This window comes from Platichthys flesus, chromosome 11 (assembly GCF_949316205.1).
Source record: "Platichthys flesus chromosome 11, fPlaFle2.1, whole genome shotgun sequence".
Lineage (NCBI taxonomy): Eukaryota > Metazoa > Chordata > Actinopteri > Pleuronectiformes > Pleuronectidae > Platichthys > Platichthys flesus.
The window spans coordinates 9,609,441-9,630,751 of NC_084955.1; the positions used below are offsets into that span (position 1 = coordinate 9,609,441).

The 21,311-nt window shown below is 40.7% G+C and overlaps 1 protein-coding gene across 1 annotated transcript in view; it reads left to right on the plus strand.

Annotated features, from left to right (window-relative positions):
- LOC133965309 (CUB and sushi domain-containing protein 3-like) overlaps positions 1-18,940 on the plus strand; it is a 205,497-nt gene extending 186,557 nt beyond the window's left edge. The window contains exons 62-71 of the mRNA XM_062399793.1: positions 1,677-1,850; positions 2,463-2,536; positions 4,460-4,571; positions 10,914-11,093; positions 11,553-11,618; positions 13,203-13,361; positions 13,700-13,812; positions 14,461-14,548; positions 15,789-15,930; positions 16,482-18,940. Of these exons, the coding sequence (XP_062255777.1) occupies positions 1,677-1,850; positions 2,463-2,536; positions 4,460-4,571; positions 10,914-11,093; positions 11,553-11,618; positions 13,203-13,361; positions 13,700-13,812; positions 14,461-14,548; positions 15,789-15,930; positions 16,482-16,641 (1,268 nt within the window). The 3' untranslated portion in view covers positions 16,642-18,940. The remainder of the gene's footprint in view (positions 1-1,676; positions 1,851-2,462; positions 2,537-4,459; positions 4,572-10,913; positions 11,094-11,552; positions 11,619-13,202; positions 13,362-13,699; positions 13,813-14,460; positions 14,549-15,788; positions 15,931-16,481) is intronic.
- Positions 18,941-21,311: the final 2,371 nt, after the last annotated feature.

Sequence of the window (21,311 nt, forward strand, 5' to 3'; positions counted from 1 at the left end):
ACAGAACATTATTTCCCTGCGGCCTGAAGTTTATGACTGATGTTCATGTCACCTGTTTGGCCTGTATTATCAACCATCCTAAAAATTGCTGTCAGAATACTAAATATTACAATGCCATTTGAAAAGTGACAGGAATCCTTTTCAGATCCGGACATCCAGACATTTGCATCTGTATTTGTTGTCCCATCAGATACGGTCAAACCGTTGGAGACTGGGTGGTTGAAACTCACAATGCATAATTTTCAGACAGGACCTCCAGTATAGGCAAACATATTTTCTAGGAAAGGATATGTCTCTGTATAAAACGATTTGGTCCTGAGATAACAGTAGCTGCTGTAATGGCTTTATACAGCCATTCCTGCATAGGCTGGATTCTAATCTTCTCCTTTACTGGATATCTATTATGTCAGGGATTGGCTGTGGGAAGCCCCTGTTGGTTCCTGTCTTTTTGGAAGAGAGCAAGCAAGAACTTATCTCTGTCTCCAGACCTCCACACAGCAGCACATGTCAGGTCTGGAGAAGCAGCCTGCCTTATTATTGGCTTGATCCCGCAGTGCTCCGGCTGCGTGACTGAACACTGTGACTCTTGTCCTCGCCTCTGCTCTCTCACACACTGAGCGTTTCGGAGCCTCCTACAGCTAACAAGTAACTTTTACTCATCAGTATGGTTATAGAATGTTAATGAATTTATATATGCAGTAAAGATGAATAGAAAGATACATTGGCAGGGCTGTAAAACAGCCCCCCTCCCTCCCCATCAAACCTACTCAGCCTAAATTATTCCAGGCAACTTGATTAGATGTCTATAAGCAATAAATTGAATGAGCAGCAGCACTAATCCAAAGGCTTCATCTGCTGGGGCTGTGGCTGGAGTGCCGTCAAATAGGCAATATCATACTAGAGGCATGGAGAGCAGCAGCGGTGGCAGATGGCTCCAGTTGTGTTAACCTTAAGGCCCTGTCAGAAAAATTAATATTTCATTTGTTAATTATTTTTGATCTAAAATTGAGAGCCATAACCTCGCTCTCTACCTCTTGCTGCCAAGATGAATATCCTCATATCTCCTTTAACCACTCAGTAGAAAGGGGGATGTTGGAAACTGAAAATGGTCAGACAGAGGAATTAATCCTGAGAGAAGAATGTCAATGCATCTGCCCACATGCAATAAAAAAATAGCCAAACGAATTTGTGCAACAGGCATAATGTCAGTGCAGTTGAATAATTCAGTCCACGAAGACCGTTTAAATCTTGTAGAAAGTTTTTGCAGGCAGGCACTGAAATAATTTGGACATAGTAAAAAAAAAAAAGAAAAAAAAAGTAGCCTCACAACATCAGTGGAAACCATTGTTCGCTCTCCTCATCCCGGTCTGATCATGTGGTCACAGCAGCAGCCCACATGACTTATTATTTCTAAATTGAATCCTGAACAGTCTACTGAACACTGCACACAGTTGAGTAGCTGCTGTGGTATTCCTTATATGTTATGCACTTATAAACAGATTCATGTTTGAAAATGATGCAGATCAAGTGCGGATCCACATTGACAAATGGATTGAAGGAGCTGTGCGGAAATGCGGAGTGATACTACGCTGCATGATTTCTTGCAGGAAAATGTGTAATATGTGTTGGATCTATTGACCCACATCAGCAATGCTGCACATTTTTTTCCTCTGCAGCAAAGTTTTGCGGAGACCCCGGTATGCCTGCCAAGGGACGGAGAGAAGGCCGCAGTTTCATCTTCAAGTCAGAGGTGACGTTTAGCTGCGGCGCCCCCTATGTGCTGGTCGGATCAGCGACACGCATGTGTCAGGACGACGGCACTTGGAGCGGATCTCAGCCTCGATGTATAGGTACTGAACTTTAGCCTCACATGCAAGACACGTGCATTTTGATTTGTAAAGCAAAATAAAAAATGTACATGTCTGCCAGGTAGCATCGAAAGTGAATTTGTAATGTGACGAGTCTTCCAAATGATCTCTCTGTTGGATCAGTTGAAGTGGCTAACAGAATTATCAAAACAAAGTTGAAGGTGAACTCGCATCCCAGCGATACCATCTGGCTCTGATGTAAAACTAAATGAATTAAATGAAATACATTATTTATAGTGATAGTTTATAGATGTTGTTTTATATTTGCTGCTCAGTGGTGCTGGAAATGTTAACTGCTGAAGATTTTTTTTTTATACATGGTTGTGTTTTAATTCGAATTTAGTCTCACCGACTGTTAAAGGTCTCTCAAGTGCATATTATTATGACTTTGTTTCTAAGAAATGGATGGTCAAAGACTCTAGCGGGTGAGAGGATTTTCTGCCGTTTTGCCACGCCACTTCAGTAATTGTCCTCTGGTACATAGTACACCAGAGGGAAATTGCTTAGTCATTATCAATGATTGCCCTTCTGTCATATTCTCATTTTACTCTCCTGCATCCCTGTGCTCATCATAACAGTGATTTCTTGTTCCAGAGCCCACGAGAACAACGTGTGAAAATCCAGGGACACCTGAGCATGGCTTCATGAATTACACAACAGGCTTTAAGGTAAAATGGGCCAAAACCTGAAATGGATTCATTTTATACTAGTGTTGCATAAAATGTCTGCTTAAACTCTCAGGGGAATTTGTCCCAGAAAATGTTTTTCTTATATATCTAAAAAAAATATATATATCTAGATAAAAAATAACTCTTCAGCTTTTATATATATCTTATTGTAAGTCACTTTGGATAAAAGCGTCAGCTAAATGAAATGTAATGTTATACAAAGGTGATTACAGTATTTTGACTTAATATTAGAAACAAGTTGCAGTCGGGTGCAACACAAACTTAAAACACGAAGCCTATCAAACAAAGGATTCACAAGGGTATAGGCAGCACAAGTAAACACATACCACCAGTGTATTTAACAGGCATGTGGCATATGTCTAGTACTTCACTAATACAAAATATAACATATGGACCAAACACTATATTTTTTGATATACTTCACTAATTTAAATTATAATAATAAATTAATAATAATATAATAATGATATTATTAATTAAAATCTCCACAGAAAACATCTAATCTAAGCACCATTCTCTACCATGTTACCTGCACTTATGCTGTGTTCCAGTCAACTCAGATCTCTGAATTTTCGGACCTCCTACTTGATGAGGTGCAATGTAAAAACACTTCACAAGTCAGAGTTCCGACTTGTGAACCCTCTGTTGGACTCTTTTTTCCTTGTTTGTGAGATTTAGTAACAGTGTGTGTGTGCGTGTTCTCTCCCTCTTATGTATTGAAATGTGTTTCCAAGTATAAAATTGGCGTAAAATAAACCGATAATGATTTCTGTTACGTCATGCCTCGTTTTCCCTCGTCTGCTTTATTTATGTATGAGGGGAGGTAGCACCGGTCACAGTTTAACTGTCTCATCTTGAGCCAGATAAACATCAGCTTCTCACTGTCAGCCATGTTTGTTTACATTTGACGTCGTGCCATCACCATGCATCCAAAAGCTTGGAAGTTGGAACCTGGACATTTGTATTCGGAATATCCAAGTTTTCTGGAACTCAGCATGAGTCCTCTTTCAAATAGGCAGTTTCCAATAGATGTTCCTTGTACAGTCATTATTAATTCCTTTGCATGATGGTGTGTAGGTGCAAGGATGAAACAGTGAGTCGTGTACTTATCCATCACAGGTGGTTGCACCGAGGAAAACCCAGCTGAAAGACTCCACCACACTGGGTACAAACATTATGCACATGTAGAGCTATGATAATGTGCACTCTATGCAGTTTGAGCGTACGTGTGAAATGAGCAATGCTGAAATGCACCATGGTCCAAAAAATTGATATCATGGTCGTTGATGTGTGCTCAGCAGCTCCCCTGAGACACTTTCAGCCACTGTGTTTCATTTTATTTCCTCCCTGTTGCTCTTAGAGTGTCACTTACAAGTTAAGTGCAAACAATTTCTCCACAACATTCAGCAGAATATCTGAAATGAAATTTGTCCCAACTGAAAGCAGAAGCAGCTTATTATTTGGATCACTGCTTGGAACGGCTGTAGTCTTGCATTTTTCTGCATTACCGAACAACTTAACCAATATCCTGACACCACCAAATGGGAAAATACTGTGTGGATGCTGTCTTCAAACCGTCGACCGCCAATGGCAGCTGAAAAATAAAAGTCATTTATTAAGATAACTGAAAACAGCAGGGTTCTATATATCTTACTAGAAAGTCAGCTCCCTCTCACTTTCGAATGTCTTTGCATCAGATGCAAACACAAACATGTGCCATCGCCTCTAGGAATAGTCTCCATCTGCCTCCACACGCTACACATAATCATTAAAACGGGGAAAAAAACGTTAGTGTGCAGTATTTTTTTTTCCAAGCTCTTTAGATTTGATGCTGGGAGCCTATTGGCATTTGCATCAGTGTATTGACTCCCTCCACTTTATGTGCTGTCTGTTTGTGGCCAGGTGGGCAGCAGAGTCGACTTCCAGTGCCAACAGGGACACCTACTGCAGGGCTCCACCACCCGGCTGTGTTTGCCTGATCTCACCTGGACCGGCATCCAGCCTACATGCATCCGTGAGTGCTCATTCCTCCTGCTCTCTCTGTATCTGAATCACTCTCCCTCTCTTTGTTTTCCACTAACCCTTCTGGCATCCTTTCAGTGTTTATCTGTATTGCTGGCACCTCAGACACTCGCTTTTCTTTTTACCCCCCCCCCCCCCCACCTGCTCCCTCTCCCTCCTTCCTGTGCGACTTCTCTCCCTCACTCAATCCTGCCATAGCCTTTGACCTCCCAGTAGATTGCAGCGCGCGCCTCAATCAATCTGCCATCCCAGTCATTCTGGGACTGAGGTGTTGACCGTGATTACTGTCACTCTGTTTGAACTACCTGAACTGTCGACCAACACCGGACTAGGGCTGTGCAGTTCAGCCCAGTGTCTTTGCCAAGCCAAGTGCTTTTCTAAGTTGTGATGCGATTCTGTACCTTAGTGGAATCCCCCTCAGCCACAGCGTCTTTCATGGATATATTCAGATCCTTGCTACCGTCTGCATTTTACTATGTTTTTACTGTGACAACGCTTGAGCTATGTGATAAAAAGGGGATTCACATCTATGTAATCTTGTCTTCATAATCACCCCGAGATGTAACGCCTACTTAAATTTCCCAGACACATTTCTGCTGAGAAAGCAGAGACCTAATACCTGCACTTCATTCTGTCTGATCTACTCTGCAGCACGGTGTTATTTGTGAGTTTGCGCGCGTGTGTGTGCATGCACGTTCATGCGTCTAGGTTAGAGGAGGGGATATTTTAGAGGGATTGTGAAACCTTGAAAATGTGTTATGTCATGCACGATATTTCACTACAGAACACAACATCAAAATATTCACAAAACTCTCACTTTTACAGTCTTATTGTCATTCAGGGAGTGAGTCCTCTAATTTAAATTTCATAAAACGCTCATTTGAACATCTGACAGCAGAAATAAATCTAGGACAGCACAACTGCTCAGCCTTCTGTCGCCCGACAGCTTCTTAGCTCCTGCTCCACCTGTATCTTCAAACTGCTGACCCCATCATCGTGTTCCCTCAGGAATAATTCACGAGGGTGCCCATCCCCTGGCTCTTCCATGGCATTTATTGCCTTCCCTGTGACAGGTCGCACCAAATAAAAGAACCATCAAAGTTAGATTAAGTCAACAGTATTAAAGGTGAACGCGCCGGCAAACTCCTCAAACTGGCAAACTAGCACAGGAAAACTGATATCCTTCGTCTGGAAAAAGGTTTGACAGCTGTGTCAGGTGAGAGGTAATGTTAGCATGCACATAAATGACTGATACATAGAAGAAAATATACAGTTTCCTTCGAGGGCTGCGTTCACTGCATCCACAGTCTTTTAAATGTTGGGCTGGTAAAATCCGGTGAAAGAAGCTCTTTGTCTTTGAGCTTCCAAGGAAAAAGGAAAATACCAACAATAATTCAACAGAAACCACTAAACAAGAAGGTGTACTTCGAAACTTTAAAATGTAATTTTCTTTGAGTCACTTTCAAGTTGCTGTATTTTCTCCCCTGAGGAAACCTAATGCATAGTAATTTGGCCTCTATTAAAATGGTGATGCATGTGTGGATTCAACCAGTGCTGTTTTTGAAGGCTTAATAACAAGATCTACGTGCTCCACTGCCAAACAATCCTTTCTCCACTCCCAATCCAAATGACTGACGTTAAACTCGCGACTGCTATCCTGTTTGAATGTGGTAATCGATATCGCACGGTAAGGGTTAATGGTTCCCCTAAAGAGTGACAAAACTGAACATGAAATTTAACAAAGACTGAGTGATCAAACACTAGAAAAAGAGGTATATAAATCAAACGACACATGTTTACAGCTTATGCTAATGGTTTCTTTGCTCCCTTTGGATTCCATGTGGTTACTGTAATTACTCATGTATTATAAGTGGTACATGAATGGCCTTTGAGAGGTTCAACTCCTCAACCCTCTTGGCTTTGGATACACTGCAAGCCATCACGCCAGCTACATTCGCTTTCACAGCGGTAATTATAAAATATCATATATCGCATGCTCTTTTGTGTGAACCTCTGAAATGGCAGCCTGACAGCCCCTCTAGATTTCTTTCAGCGGCCTGATGTTTTGAGGTTTTAAATTTCCTGACTGGCTCTGCTCAGCAGGTGCAGCAGCATCTTTGCCAGGTCTGTGTCTGCGAAGGTTGCAGCGTTTCAGGACCGGCCTTCGTCCTGTCACTGTTACAGTTTTAATTAAAATTGAGAAAGGTTTCTCTTATGATAACCAGATTTTAGGAAATAAAATAAGAAGACATTTCAAATTGATCAAATTTTTAAAACTCTTATTGCCTAACTTTACACAAACAATGGCGATATTTAGTTGATGACCAAAACTGATGAATTCCCTCCTGGGAAATTTGATTTTCATAACATATTAACACATGAAAACACATTAGTTTATTCACTGGTAATTGGTATAAACAGACGGTACTTTTTGTTGGTTGAGATCCAAATCATAAATCAAAAGGATACTGTGGATTGCTGCTTTAAAATGAATATAAATGTAATCTCTTAATGTATGATATTATTTAGTAAATCCATTTTTCACACACAATGAATGTGCACATGTATAGACCAAGTGGACTCAACTGGGCTAAAGGTTCTTCTTTGCCCTCGGTCTTTCCCCTCAGAGCCACAAATCCTCAAAAATACCTTTCTCTATGATTAAATGGTCTTCTTTCTACCATGAAGACACTTAAATGGATTTAGAAGTGAAGCCAACCAATCCTGTATTGCTGACAAAAGCAAAATCTCGGAGGTATTACCAACACAATGAATGTAGTAGATGCAATGGACACAAGTCACTGGATGTTAATCAGGTTATCTTGCTATCTAATTCATATGTTTCGTTAAAAGCTACACACCATATCCACAAATTTCTTGTCACCCCTCTTTGTGTTGAAAATCAACATAATCCTCTCGTCATAATTCTGAACTGCACAGCAACAACAGTTACATTATGGAATTTGAGCTTGTAGCAAACCATTAGTCTGAATATCTGAACAGGAGACACAAAAGCCAAACTAGGCCTTGTTTCTTTTTTGGCAACAGTAACGTTTTCAAAAAATCCAGTTCTAATTAATATGACATGATGTGAAATTTGTTCAAATACCTACATTAGTTACTTTGTTGTCTACAGTGAATGATGAGCGATTGGAAACGTACATAGCAACGCTGTGTGACGGGGTGGATGTGGAAGTTCTTTGATTGGTTCATAAGATTAGTGCTATATAAAAACAAGAGTTGTTTCCATCTGCTGTAGAGGCTGAGATTCTTGCAGGACACTATTAAGGACTTTTCACGACACCGTGATGGCTCCAGTATTCTATGCCATTGTCTGCTGGGGATAGAGAAAGAGAGTGACAGAAAGAGACTGGTTATAAGATCCAGCTCGGTCCTGGACTGCCCTCTGGATTCCACTGAGGAAGTTTGTTTTTTAGCGGAAGGATTTTAGTGAAACTGAATGCCATCATGGACAACACCTCTCACCCCCTACACAACACCATGGGGCCCCTGAGCAGCTCTTTGAGTAGCAAGAAGGAACTCTACCACAGGTCCTTCATTCCCATTGCTGTCAGACTAGACAACATCATCCGGAATGAAAAATACAATCCTGGGCTTTTTTCTCATGTCACTCTACTTACACTCTACCGCACTATAACGGAATATGTCATTTTATGCATCAGTGTCCTCTGCACATTGTCCGTATTATACCTAATATTGTGGGTTCACAACAATTTATATTTATACCTGATACCTTTCTATATTCCTTCTATATTGCATATATATATTGCAATATAGGATGAATGCTTGTGCAATTATCCTGTGCCACTGCACTTTACTCAATACATTTTCTTTAAAAACCACTTCTGCAGTGAAATTTGTATATTATGTACATATTTTGCATTTTGTATTATTTTGTATTATTTTTTATTCTTTTGCCTTTTTATATTGTTATTCTCTTTTCTACCTGCTGATCCTGTAACAACTGAATTTCCCCCTTTGTGGTAATGACGTTTAATCTTATCATAATTTTCTGAAGCAGCGCTGACAAGTTGACCTAAAATAGCTTTAAGAAAAACATGGTAACATTTGAAAAGTTGGCTTTGTCCTCATGACCGTCCCCTGCTGTGGAAGTCTGCTGCTGCCCAACCTCTCGAGAACTCCAGCAGCAGGGCTGCCTTTGTGCATCTGCCTCTATTTCTCTGTTTTTCTGTGCCCCTAACTAATGTACTCCATCTCTATCGGAGACACCAACTTCAAATAGAGAACATTACGTGTCGTGGTGTGACAGAAAAAAAGTGAAAGTGTCTTTTGAGGACTGGGGTAATCTCAGGAGTAAAGCTTTGCTGTGCTGTTTGAAGTGTAAGTAAACATGGCACTGTCAGCAGAGCTTGATGGGGGATATGACATATAACAATTCATGGCCTTGTAAGTGTCTTCTGTATTCATGGTCTACAAACTCTACAACCAACCTGGACATGTGCTGGCAGTTTGTCATTTAAATTGGTTACATAGAGTTGTACTCAGGCAGTAAAAAGTGACTTTAGTTATTTATCAATATTTTAGGCCGCTAGACCTCAACCCGACAATATGAGGCAGTTCTTCTTGATTCTCGCAGTGTAAATAGACTGCATCTATGCCAGATGTGCGGAGCCATTGAAAAAGCTCAGGGTGGCACATAGTTTACTGGTACAGACGTCCTTGAGCTTTCTCCAACAGGATTTTTATATGTATATTAAATTCGTATAGTCCCTTTAAGTGAGGTGGATAGTTGCCAAATTTGAGCACTCAACTTTAATTTACTGCACCTTAATCACCCTGAAGTCAAACCAACACATATTGTTACTAGCTCAAACACCAATAAAAGTAATATCAAACAATGGGAATGTCCTGCAGTCTCCTCTTCTCTCATAAAGCCAAGAAACAGGGTTTCAGCCTGGCGTCCCCTCCACATCCTACTGCCACTAATATCATTAAGACGCCATGAAGGACCGATTTGCTACTGTGACTCACTTGCAGCTGTCTCCCATTTGACAGATTGCGACATACTCTTTCACTCACTGGCTGTAAAATTATTTCACTATTTTCACAGAATTCTTGATGCCTCAGAGCCAGAATTTTTCAGTCCTCAGTGTTTTGGTGGTGTGAGGTGATTTGCATATATTTTTGTTTTGGAGAGAGTTTGTTGATGTGAAAAACGAAACTAGTATATTCAACCCACTCATGAGAAAATGAAAATATTTAATGCGGTTTGTAGGAGGCCAGTGTTTTGGCAACACAACATTGCAGCCTCTGAACTTGATTTCTGATCCGCTCTGATTCTTGGAAATTAAGCTTTGCAGCATGTCACTACCTACCTGTGTTTTTGAGACCGTATAGATGGATAAGAGGAGAAAGTAACTCAAGAAAACTGAATTATAGTCATACATATTAAGTGTGTTTGCTTGTTTCTAGGGAACATTGGGGCCATATAAAATATACCTGTCAAGAGTTTTCATTTCAGGGGTCAGTTAAAGTTAGTTCTACTGTAGGCTAGGTTAGTAAGCTAATAGTGATTATGGTTGAAGTGTGTGCGCGCGTGTTACTGTTGTGGCGATTACCGCAGAGGCAATCTTGCGTACGTTTGCATGAATTTATGTCAAATGATTTGGAGCAAAATGATTGTAGAGTTGAAAGATGGATGATGTCTGACCTATGAGTACTCATGTTATAATGTAGTATTGACCCCATCATAGCTCCCATCACATGATGACAGGCATGCTGCTTACTTCCAATGATGGAAAACACGCTTGCAAGATTTACACTTTACACAAATTCTCTCAAGGACAATTTTGCAGCTCTAGTCTTTTGATTAATTTAAGAAATATAAAAACAATCCTGAATGTTGGTTTCAGCTGGTGGCAGAATTCGAATGGATTTGGTCAGACATGTCTGTTACAATATTACAATTCGTATGTACATTTCCTATCTAATGCTAATTTTAAATAACTTAGATATCGTGTTCTCTTAATTTAAGGCCTCTTCATTTTGCAAATTACAACATTCCAAAATCAAGCAGTGCACTTCTCTAGCCTTAGGTGTCCATTTTAATATAAGACCAGAAAGTGGACATATTAGTATCAGTATGGTCTCTAATAGCTCCCTGGACTCAATTCAATTGTAAAACATTTGTGCTTCCTTTTATCCTCTTTTTTTCTGACCCTCTCCCACCTCTCTGTCTCCCACTGAGTGCTTAATTATCTTCCTGTCTATCTGTTTGTGTGTACGTGTGTGTGGGAGTATGTGTGGATGTGAGCCTGTGTACTAAGGTGTCTGCCCTCTGTTTGCTCTCCAGCTCACTCCTGCAAGCAGCCACGCAGTCCTGCCAATGCTGACGTTGTGGGTCTAGACCTGCCCTCCTACGGTTACACCCTGGTGTACACCTGTCAGCCAAGTTATTTCCTCTCCGGGGGTTCAGAGCACCGTGTCTGCCGCTCTGACGGCAGCTGGACTGGCAAGGTGCCTGTCTGCAGAGGTATGTGGTTGCCAGAGGTCTGCGGGGGCAGATGATTGAGAAGATGTGGCGGAGGTGGGGGATGCAGTAAAACTTGGGTGAAGGGTAGGGAGTTTAGTACAGAGTACACACGTGTATACACTTAATATTTAAAAATACCTCCTGTGTGACACTTGCACTGCTTTTTGACTGAATACAATGAACACATTGTGGTTTTTCTGATGTTATCTGTTAACCCACTGCGTTCCTTCTTTCATTTTATTGTCTTTTAATATGCGCCTGTCGAGATTCTCTATTTAACTTGAAGCTTTAGCAATGTGTTGATGAGTAAATGTTTGTTAGAACTGAGCCTCCAGAGATCTTTAAAACAGGCACCATGTTAGAGTAAAGCATTGATTACTCCTCAAACATCCTCAAGCTGTTTAGCTTTGCCATATGTAGCTACACATTTGTGACATACATATTTATGTTCTTCTGCAGTCGGCTCCAAATCACATGAGAAAACTGTCAAACACGTACCAGGGACACCGAGCCCAAAAATAAATGGTGAGTTTTGAATTTCACAAGCTGTTCAACTGTTGGCCACAGAAATCTGCAGCTCTGCATCTGTCCGTTCTTGAGAACGAGTGTCGGCTACAGGAACCTATTTTTAAATAGTACAGTTTCTCCATGTCACTGATTGACTGTGGTCAAGAGTTGGAGCTGCAGCTCTGCACCCGGCCATTTGGTTTATTTTATAGTTTTGTCCACAGATTTAATCATTGTGTATCTCATAGTCGTGGTACTGTGCTTTGAAGTCAGCATTTCATTTTTACATTCGGGGGAAATAATTAGCTCATAATGAAAACACATCAGGCGTATAATCAACTGTATATTGTTCATATCATGACCATTACATGTGCTGTTATCTAATTCCTCTCTGAGTAGTTTAGAATGAATAATTGCTACAAAATATAATTAAATGTCAATATCACCAGGGAATATTAACAGACCATAATATGTGCTCTATTGTCTAAACCTGCAGTAATTAGTCTAATATAAGAAAATGTTGGAACAACCACGTAATTTCTTGTAAATTGTACAATAATAGTTGAATGTAACCTGCAGAGATATTACTTTGTATTTATGACGTAGACGTTCAAGGTCTTGCTTGTCAGTGAGCGCTGATACAACATACTATCATTGTTCAGAATTTAGATGCTAACATAATTATAATGATTAGCACTGTTGGTGCCTTGTATCGGAAAGTCCAACTTCTAATTTGACCAACTAATGATCCAAATTAACCTCTGCTGTACTTTTTGATTGATGCTAATCAGCATTTTTTATCATGTGAACATGCTAAACTAAGATGGTGAAGATTATGAAGAAGATGTAATTATGAGTATATTAGCATGCTACAGTTTGTCAGTACTGTGAAGCCTCCCAGAAGCAGTTAGCATGGATGTAGGCTGTAAAGATACTTAATATTATAGACACACATTATAATAATTATAATAATAATATACATCTAAACCTTTACAAAGCAGCTCACAAATGAGACAAATACATCAATAATTCAAAAAGAATCAAAGACAACAAGAAAAATAATACTATGTCATATAAAAAGTGTTATAAGATACAGCGCTAGCAGAGTCACTCAACTGAAAAATAGTTTTAGAGTCTCTCTTTTTCAGCCTCCTAAAACAACTGCTTAAAATAATCTGGTAAATAGTGTTTAATTATTCTGACTGTTATTTTGTTGGTACTGATTCTAAGCAGTCACCTTTTTACTTATAATTCCCTGGTTAATACCAGCAGATAATGAGTGTGCTGTAATAACAGAGATACAAAAAGTTGTATCAGTGTGTAACTATTAAAAGGTTCAGCAGAGTTCAGAGTTATCTCTGTCAGAATAGATGTCGTCATTATTATTTAAGATTGAATGAAATGAATGAACATATTGTCGACAGCTGTTTGATATGTTGCTTCTGTAGCCATTTTCTAGTGTGGGTGCAAGTATTTAGCTCAGGTGTAAAATAATGATTTCACGTTGTTTGGAAAATAGCACATTTGATGCTGCTGATTAGTTCTTCAGTTATTTGAGGATGTAATATAATGACTTCATTCTTTTATTTCTCTCCCCTCAAGTTCCTGACAACGTCTTTGCCCCTGATTTTGTCTGGAAGGGCTCCTACGATTACAAGGGCCAGAAGCAGCCGATGACTTTGACAGTCACAAGCTTTAATGTTTCGACGGGAAAAGTCAATGTAACTTTAAGCGACAGTAGCATGGAGTTCCTGCTCTCTGGTGAGTCATCTATAAATCATCCGTCTTCTACTTCCTCCCCTCTCCTCCTCCTCACTACCTCTGTGTGTCACTTCCATTTGGTTTAAGGTGCATCATGTCAATCATGCATGAGAGTTGGAATTAACTATTTGTTCTAAAAACGGATGTATTAGTCTGCACTGACGGACTAAATGTCCATTCAACACTCTCTGGTGTACGCTCCTCATCCCTCTTCTCTACTGTTCTCCTCAGTTCCTTCCTCCGTCTGTTTCTTTTCCTCCATGGCTTTCCTGCACTTGTGTTCCTCATCACTTTCCTCACATCATTTCTTTACTTGCCTCTTGTCCTCTACCTTGTAGGAGTGTACAAGCGCCAGGAGGCACGGTTAATGCTCCTGCTGTACCAGATGAGAGCCCTGGCCCACAGCTCCATGAGCAGGATTACTGTTGAGACCTGGGCAATGGATGGATTTGTGAGTATACATTGGAATTGGAAGCAGCTGGCAAGCGATCTTTTTAGAAGTAACCAAGAGCTGTGACTGTCTTTTATTTTATACCATTATTTATTTATTTATTGTTCAGTCTATCTTACGAGAAGAATATTGTAGGCAACACCACTATTAAGAGACAAAAATAACCTTCTGGGGACTGAACCAAGCCAACGTTTGCTCGTTTTTAGAAAGTTTCATATTAAACTGTCACAAGCAGGAAGGTCATTTCCTGGCTTATTGTATTTACATATATTGATATTGGCTGTGGATCGGATGCAGCCGGCACTCTGTTTGAACCGTTTCAGCATTTCCACATTGACCCTTTGCTGCATAAGCTCAGACACACACAGGACATCTAAGGGAAATGGAAGGACTGCAGAATACAAGAAGTTTCCTTCAAGATACACTTAATAAAAACATGTGACAGGTGACTGCACGCAGCAGAGCTATTGATAGCACACTGCACCGGGTTTCAAAGAAACAAGCTGTTATTTTTTAATGTAGCCTGACAGAACGTGTGGATGCTCGGACTAAATTCTGTGTATATTTTGTTTTTGATGTGGTGTGGAACAGATGCAATACTGTCTCTGGTGCAGTTGAAACAAAACATGCGTTTGTTTTTTCCACCAGGTTTCAGCTGAGCCTGAGGGAGGCAGCTACGTATTCCAAGGCCTTATACAGGGTAAAGACTACGGACAGTTCGGACTGCAGAGACTTGGTATGTGTCATCACCAGATACTGTTTGTACCATTACCATTTCTTCTCAGGCCAATTTCTCCACAATAGAAATATCGTACTTTTTCATATCATAAAACATGTCTGCAGTTCTCATTTAATTAATTGTTGTTATGGAAAATCGTAGTGCAGTGCCCATTCTAAACCTGCTTGTTTGGCATGGGCTGTTTAGTTGGCCTGTGGCGATGCTGGTTTAAACAGTAGAAGTGGTTTGCAGTAATTAGGCTGTGGCCAGTAAAGACTGGCTGCAGAATTCTTAACTGGAGAATCACTTGTCTTTTCCATTGTTGTGAACGTGCTGATTGACGATGTGACTTATTATGATGAGTCTCAGCCGCAGCTGCTACAGAGCATTGGTTGGTTTAGTCAAAGTTTATTTATATTAAACATACCATGTGTCCAAATCACACCAAATCTTACACTGTACTTCACACATTCCGGCTGAGAAGCAGATAAGATGAATTGTTCTTGAGCTTTGTAAGCTACATACAGATACACAGAGATTTCTGAAATGAGTCGATAGATGTTACAAAATATAGAAGATGTAAATAATATAATAACATTTTGCTGGGACATAACTCTGTTAGATACATTATTCTCCTTTCACCTGGAGAGAACAGACTGGATGATTTACAAGAATGACAACACACTTTATAACATACGTTGTTTCTTAAAATACAAACAAAGAACCAAAGGAAGCCTTGTATGTTTTCTCTTGCACCTAACACTGTAATAGATAAAAGGTCCGGGCTAATTTACAATGCTCACTTTGTCAGCCAGTTAAAAAAGGTTTAAAAAGTTTTCAAACAGAATGATGTTTGCTCTGTGTTTTTGCGTGTTGCCCCTCGTACCTGCTGTCATCCACCGACCGCCATAGTCACACAGCAGAGGAGAACCCCCCCCCCCCCCCCCCCCACATTATCATCCTTCATTTCTTCGTGCTCCACGTCACTGTTATCATCCTATTGTTGTCTTCAACAAGATTATCCCAGTCGCTGATCATTATCAGTGTGAGCATCATCATCGTTGTCGCCTTTATCAACTGGCTGCTGTGTCTCTGTCTTGACATCATTGTGATAATCTTCCTCATCATCATCCTCCTCATCATCATTGTCATATGATACGTATCTTTCTATTATTCCTTTTGTTGTCTACATTTTGTTAAACTAAATATGTTCTTCATGTTCATACGTCATGTGTCTAAATGTGTGTTGTTTCTTCAGGTTTGAGTGTAAGGGAGAACGTGACCCTCACCGACCCTGAAACCAGCAGCTCCACCAACAGCAGCTCGGTTGCTGTCGCGATCCTCGTGCCTTTCTTTGCCCTCATCTTTGCAGGCCTCGCTTTTTATCTCTACAAGCAACGGTACGTAGTCGGCCCCGGTGTCTTCCACAAGAGGCATGGAACCTAGATTTAGCAGCCGCTGTAGTCTATATCCGTTCGGATCCCACATGAAAAAGAAAGTGGCACATTTCTACGAGTCTGTGTCCCAGGTTGAGTTTTGAAGAGATTTACCACAGATGTGATATTGAAAAAGTTTGAGAAACAGATTCATGTCGGTTTGGGTTGAGTCAGAGGAGCATGATGCGATATTAGTCAACACATTCTAGACCACTTAACACGGCAATACAAGTCCAAGTATCTGGATATAATGCTGTATCTTAACATACACAAATACAGCTGAGTATAGATGTGTGTATGCAGTATTGATGGAGGGACTCATTATATTAGTTACCAGTGAACTGGCATCGCGCTCCTCTGCTCTTTTCACCAGTAATTACCATTCAGCCTCATTTACCTACTGCAGCTGTCCCCAGCAACATAATGGAAACATGTTTATTGAATTGGAACGAGCGCTGATAATTGGGACAAGGTCTCTCAACTAATGTTCAACCTCCTTTTGGTTTATTCCCCAGGAAAACAGATAAAGCGCAGTACACCGGATGTTCTGTCCACGAGAACAACAATGGACAGGCTACTTTCGAGAATCCCATGTACAACACAAACACAAAAGCTGCTGAAGGGAAAGTTGTCCGCTTCGACCCCAATCTCAACACCATCTGCACCATGGTTTGATGTCTACTGAGTAAACGAGAAAGACAAGACTTACATATATATATATATATATATATATATATAAAAATGACATATTTATATTTTTCCTTACTTCTGATGGCATACAACTAGGACACAAAGAATTGCTCAGAAACTTAAGCACACCTTCGGCAACACTAAAGTTGCGACTGATCATACATGGAGGGTAAAAGATTGGAGAGACGAGGAGAGGATGCTCCACACCTTTCGAGATCTTCCCGTTGTTTGGTGGAGAGTTCTTTACACTCTGTGAGTGTTGGCTTCATGAATAAAAAAGAGCCTCTGGCATTTAGATAAAATAGAGTATTTTATGCTCTGTAGTATAAATATAGAGGGGTTACTTCACAATGCCAAATGAAAGATTTAAACTCCCTCTGCTTTTCCAAGAAAACAGTTCAGACGCAGACCCTCTGTTTGTTTTTGTCTTAGTGTCACATTCATCCTCATGAGGGTTGGTTTCCCTTGTGGAGGTGGGGAGCCTCTCGACTGGGAGTTGATCGGCCTAATCTGCAGAGTCTGTTTTCCATGCAGGCAGATGTGGGAGAGGTAATGGAGAAGTAGAACAGCAAATGGCTCTTTGAATAGCGTCGGCGCAGTTCTCTGTTCAAGGTTATTTGGTCAATTATACCTATTAATTAGCTGGTACCTCCGACTGATGAAATATATGGCCAGGGATTTAATTACTGGAGTGCAGCACTTATTTTCAAATGTGACTGGATATGCTGGGGCTCCTATTGTTACAGTGCAGGGGATCAGACAACAGTAGAGTTCATTTTCATATTAAGAAGAGATATATTCAACATTATAGAGTTATCAAGTTGTCTGCAGTGATTTCGTTTTTTACAGATATGTTCTTTAAGAATGAGAACTGTTATGGCTGACATGCTGTGGAGGCAAACTGTACCGCTCAGCATATTGATCAAATGAGGCCAATCTATTTAACTGATCCTTAAGTTATTGAAGGAGTTGTGATACCTGATTTCCTTTCAGGTATTTTTACTTTTTATTATTTCCTTCCGAGTGTATTTGTGTCCCAAATAACCCCTGAGCCTCCAGATATCAAGCATCTCAAAGAGGGAGTTCCTATCCTAATTATTTCAGGTTTTCTTGACCGACGAGGTTGAGCAGAGCCACTGTGCTCCGTGTCAACAGCCGGCCAGGTTTCTCAGAAGTTTATCTCTGCCTGGATGTCTGTGACTCAAAGTTCAAAGACGTGTCAGTCGTGCAGCCTGGGCTCGGACGAATCTGTCTGTCTTGTTTTACATTGATCAAAATTTGGAGAAGCATCTGCCTTACTTTAGAGGAAATCCGAAAATCAAACAAGTGCAACCACCTCCGTTTATCATGAGCGCTTTTCAATGTTCTTTATTTCTTTTGGGAAACCGTGCCCCAGTCGGTGATCTCTTGATGCCCACTCCTACTCTGAGGCACTGGATGATTTCAGACCTCGGCCCGTCTCATTGACACCTACTGACTCAAGTGGTTATTTCAGTGTCTTACTGAACCGTCAGCTTCTGCCATCAAATGTACAGTAAAAGGAGAAAAACGAGAAATGATTTTGCACACTTGAACATGAGCCTCCATCAGTGTTGTTCTGTCATCCAAGTCCATCCGTGGTTTCAAAAAAAAAAATAGATTTGACGCTGTCGTCACATTTGTACATCATTGCAGTGCCTTGGATACTGTATGCGCATATATTTTAAAGAAGACATGTACTCTCTTAGTGAAGCTGTACATCAGTGAAGTTTCTCTGCACAGTTTTGCATTGATTCCGATGTCAGTGCTGCTGGTTTATTTAAGAAGAGGTGTGTTGGAACAGCAACTCATTGTTTCATGGTCTCATACCTGTGCATGTCGGCATAAAGCGATCCAGTATAACAATTGCTGCTGTCGTACTTTGTACCACTCAGTTGATTCCCGTCATTGCCGTTACATTTTGTACATTTATACAGTTTTGATACTTGATGGCATTCCTTGGCAAGATGTCTTGTGTTATCAATATGTAATATATTTTGCAAGTTCATATTTCTTAATGATGAGAAAAGAATTGCATCTGGTTAAAAAAAAAAACAGTATTCAACAAGTCAGTCTCACATCGGATTCCAGAGTAGAGTAGAATGTTTTTAAATGTACCACACACTTGTTTATCCCATTCAAGATCCTGTGTATATTAATATGTACATATTACAAATATTTTGTAAAGAGATATATTTTTTATGCAAATAAAGCATTTGTAAGTTATTGAATATGTTGTGTAAAATCCCACATGTAAATGTCATGTAAGATCAAAAATGTTTTGTATTTTTTCTTTATCAGCAATGTATAAATCCTTAATTTATATATAAAATATAAAACAGTGATCTCCAATGTTTCTCCTGCTTGGTTTTGTCTCCATGATGCAACTCTGCCCTCTGCCAGAGTGATTACAATGTGAGGAGAAGCTGTAGGAGTGAACTGAGCAGAGAGCAGGTCTGCTTCTTCAGTCCTTTGCACCTTTACTGTTCTTTTAATGAGTTTCCACTTGATGACCACTCTTTGGTTAAAGCCAAAATAAGATTCACACTACCATCGCTGCTCATGGGAAGTTTGAGATCTTTAAACCCTAAAATGGATACTGCGGTTAATAATCTTTGTTTGAGCAGAAATTCTTGACTTAGGAAAAACTTTTTAAAAGAAGTGAAATTGTACAACTTCACTCTGAGTCCCACTTCATCTCTCCACACATGCAAGAGCAGTAGAAACTGCAGCATTAGCAACGGTGAATTGAGTCTCATTCAGCCTGCTCCTCTCTGTCGGGGTCTGGGCTCTACAAGTGGCTGAGAACTGAGTCTAAGAGAAAGAGCTGCTGCACAGAATGAGATGACATCTGATTGTACTGTAATATGCATGTATTTACAGTCTTATAGTTCTTTATTTGCCAATATTTTCAGATTTTATCATCTACCATTAGACTGCATGCTACAGCAACAGTCTTTTTAGCATAGTGGCCACTCTTAACATGCCTGTGTGAAAAAGGACATGTGGCCGTAACACGTAAAAAACGGCTGCAGGACATTCTATAAATACAAAGCTTGGCAAAGCTTGACTCAGAACGCCGAACTGGAGAATCAGTGGTTCCTGTTGTGAGCGTGCTGTTGTTGTGATGGATAAAGTCCCAGCCACCACTGATTGAGTGCCTGTAGCCTGTTTATTCAAAGTTCATTAATATTGAACATATCACATGTCCAATTTACACGAAATTCAGACGGCAAAACATGGAGATGCACTTCTTTGGCCCTTAACAAAACACCAAGTGTGAAGACAATGAGATGAACGGTTCTCGAGATGTGACCGTGATACTGTTCACACGCCTGACGAGTTTGTTGGTGTTGGAATATCAGAAATTAAGGTGAGGGACAAATCACCGGGCTTCAAACATCTCTTTGTGACACACTGGATTGAAAGAGGTGGATGCCTGCCATGCACTTGAGGAGATGGCCGTTTTTCCAGGACGTTATGTAATGAATTATAAGATGAAGCTAATTTTGGCAATAAAAGCCGAGATGAACGGCAGCGCGGTGACAGAGATCATAGAACACTCAAAGATTCTAGTACGAGGAGGATGCTTAACGATCCAACAACATACACTTGACAGGAAGTGGTTCACGTCACACTCAGGTTAAGCATACACTTTGGAGTCTAAGCCTGGGATTTGTGTAAGGATTTACAAGTACATGCCACAAGGATTTCTTTTTCCATTGTTTCTCTGAAGTTTCTCCGCAGCTATATCAAGCAGATTTCCCTCACAGGCTGCTGATGTCACGTAAGCTGGTGGAAGGCCCAGAAGTCAAATAGGCTTAGTGTGTTTGTTCAAAATGGAGCCACGCTCAGTGTAATTCACTATTAGTAACACTTTCTAAACACCGACTTGACCCCCTGTTTGCCATTAGAGCAGCAGAGCTCCATTAGAGCTCTTCTTCCTGTGCCGGAGAATCCCCAGAGGAAGCTCTCTGGCGTTCGCCGGCGGGCCTCGGCAGCAGCGGCGTGTACCATGTCATCCCTGCAAATGCTCAATTGAGATCTGGTGAATGAGCAGGTTAGCGCAGTAAGCTGATTTCACTGTCCTGTTTATAGAGGCATTTGTGGGTCTTGTGGCGTGGGCATGTGCCTGCCAGAGAAAATCAATTTGCAGAGGTGCATGCGCGGCTCCAACAAGGGGATGTTCCTGGCTGCCTGTGATGTTTGGATACCCTGTGGCCTTCCTCCACTTTCATCAAGGGGCTGAATGTGTACCGTGAATTCTCACAACAGCACCAGCCGGCGATATTGACGCAATGCTTGATAGATGGGAGTACTCTTTTTTCTTTTTTCAATACACTATTTTTCTCCCCAGCGTGAAAGAACTAACTGGTATCGATCGTAAAGAGCCCTGTTGATAGATTCTTAACAGTTTTTCGCTTCTCATAATGCATTTCTCTGACGTTTGCCTCTTATTGAACAACGCAGCAGGAGCTTCTCCGCTCAGACGCCCTCATAACAACACAGAAATCTCTGGAGTGTTGGGGTGCTGGGTGGCACAGCCGGCAGAGACGGGATGGAACATGTAAAATCCCAAGCGGAGATCATGTTTTAATCACACTAGCGATGGCTCTTATCGCCAAAAGATCTTCTGA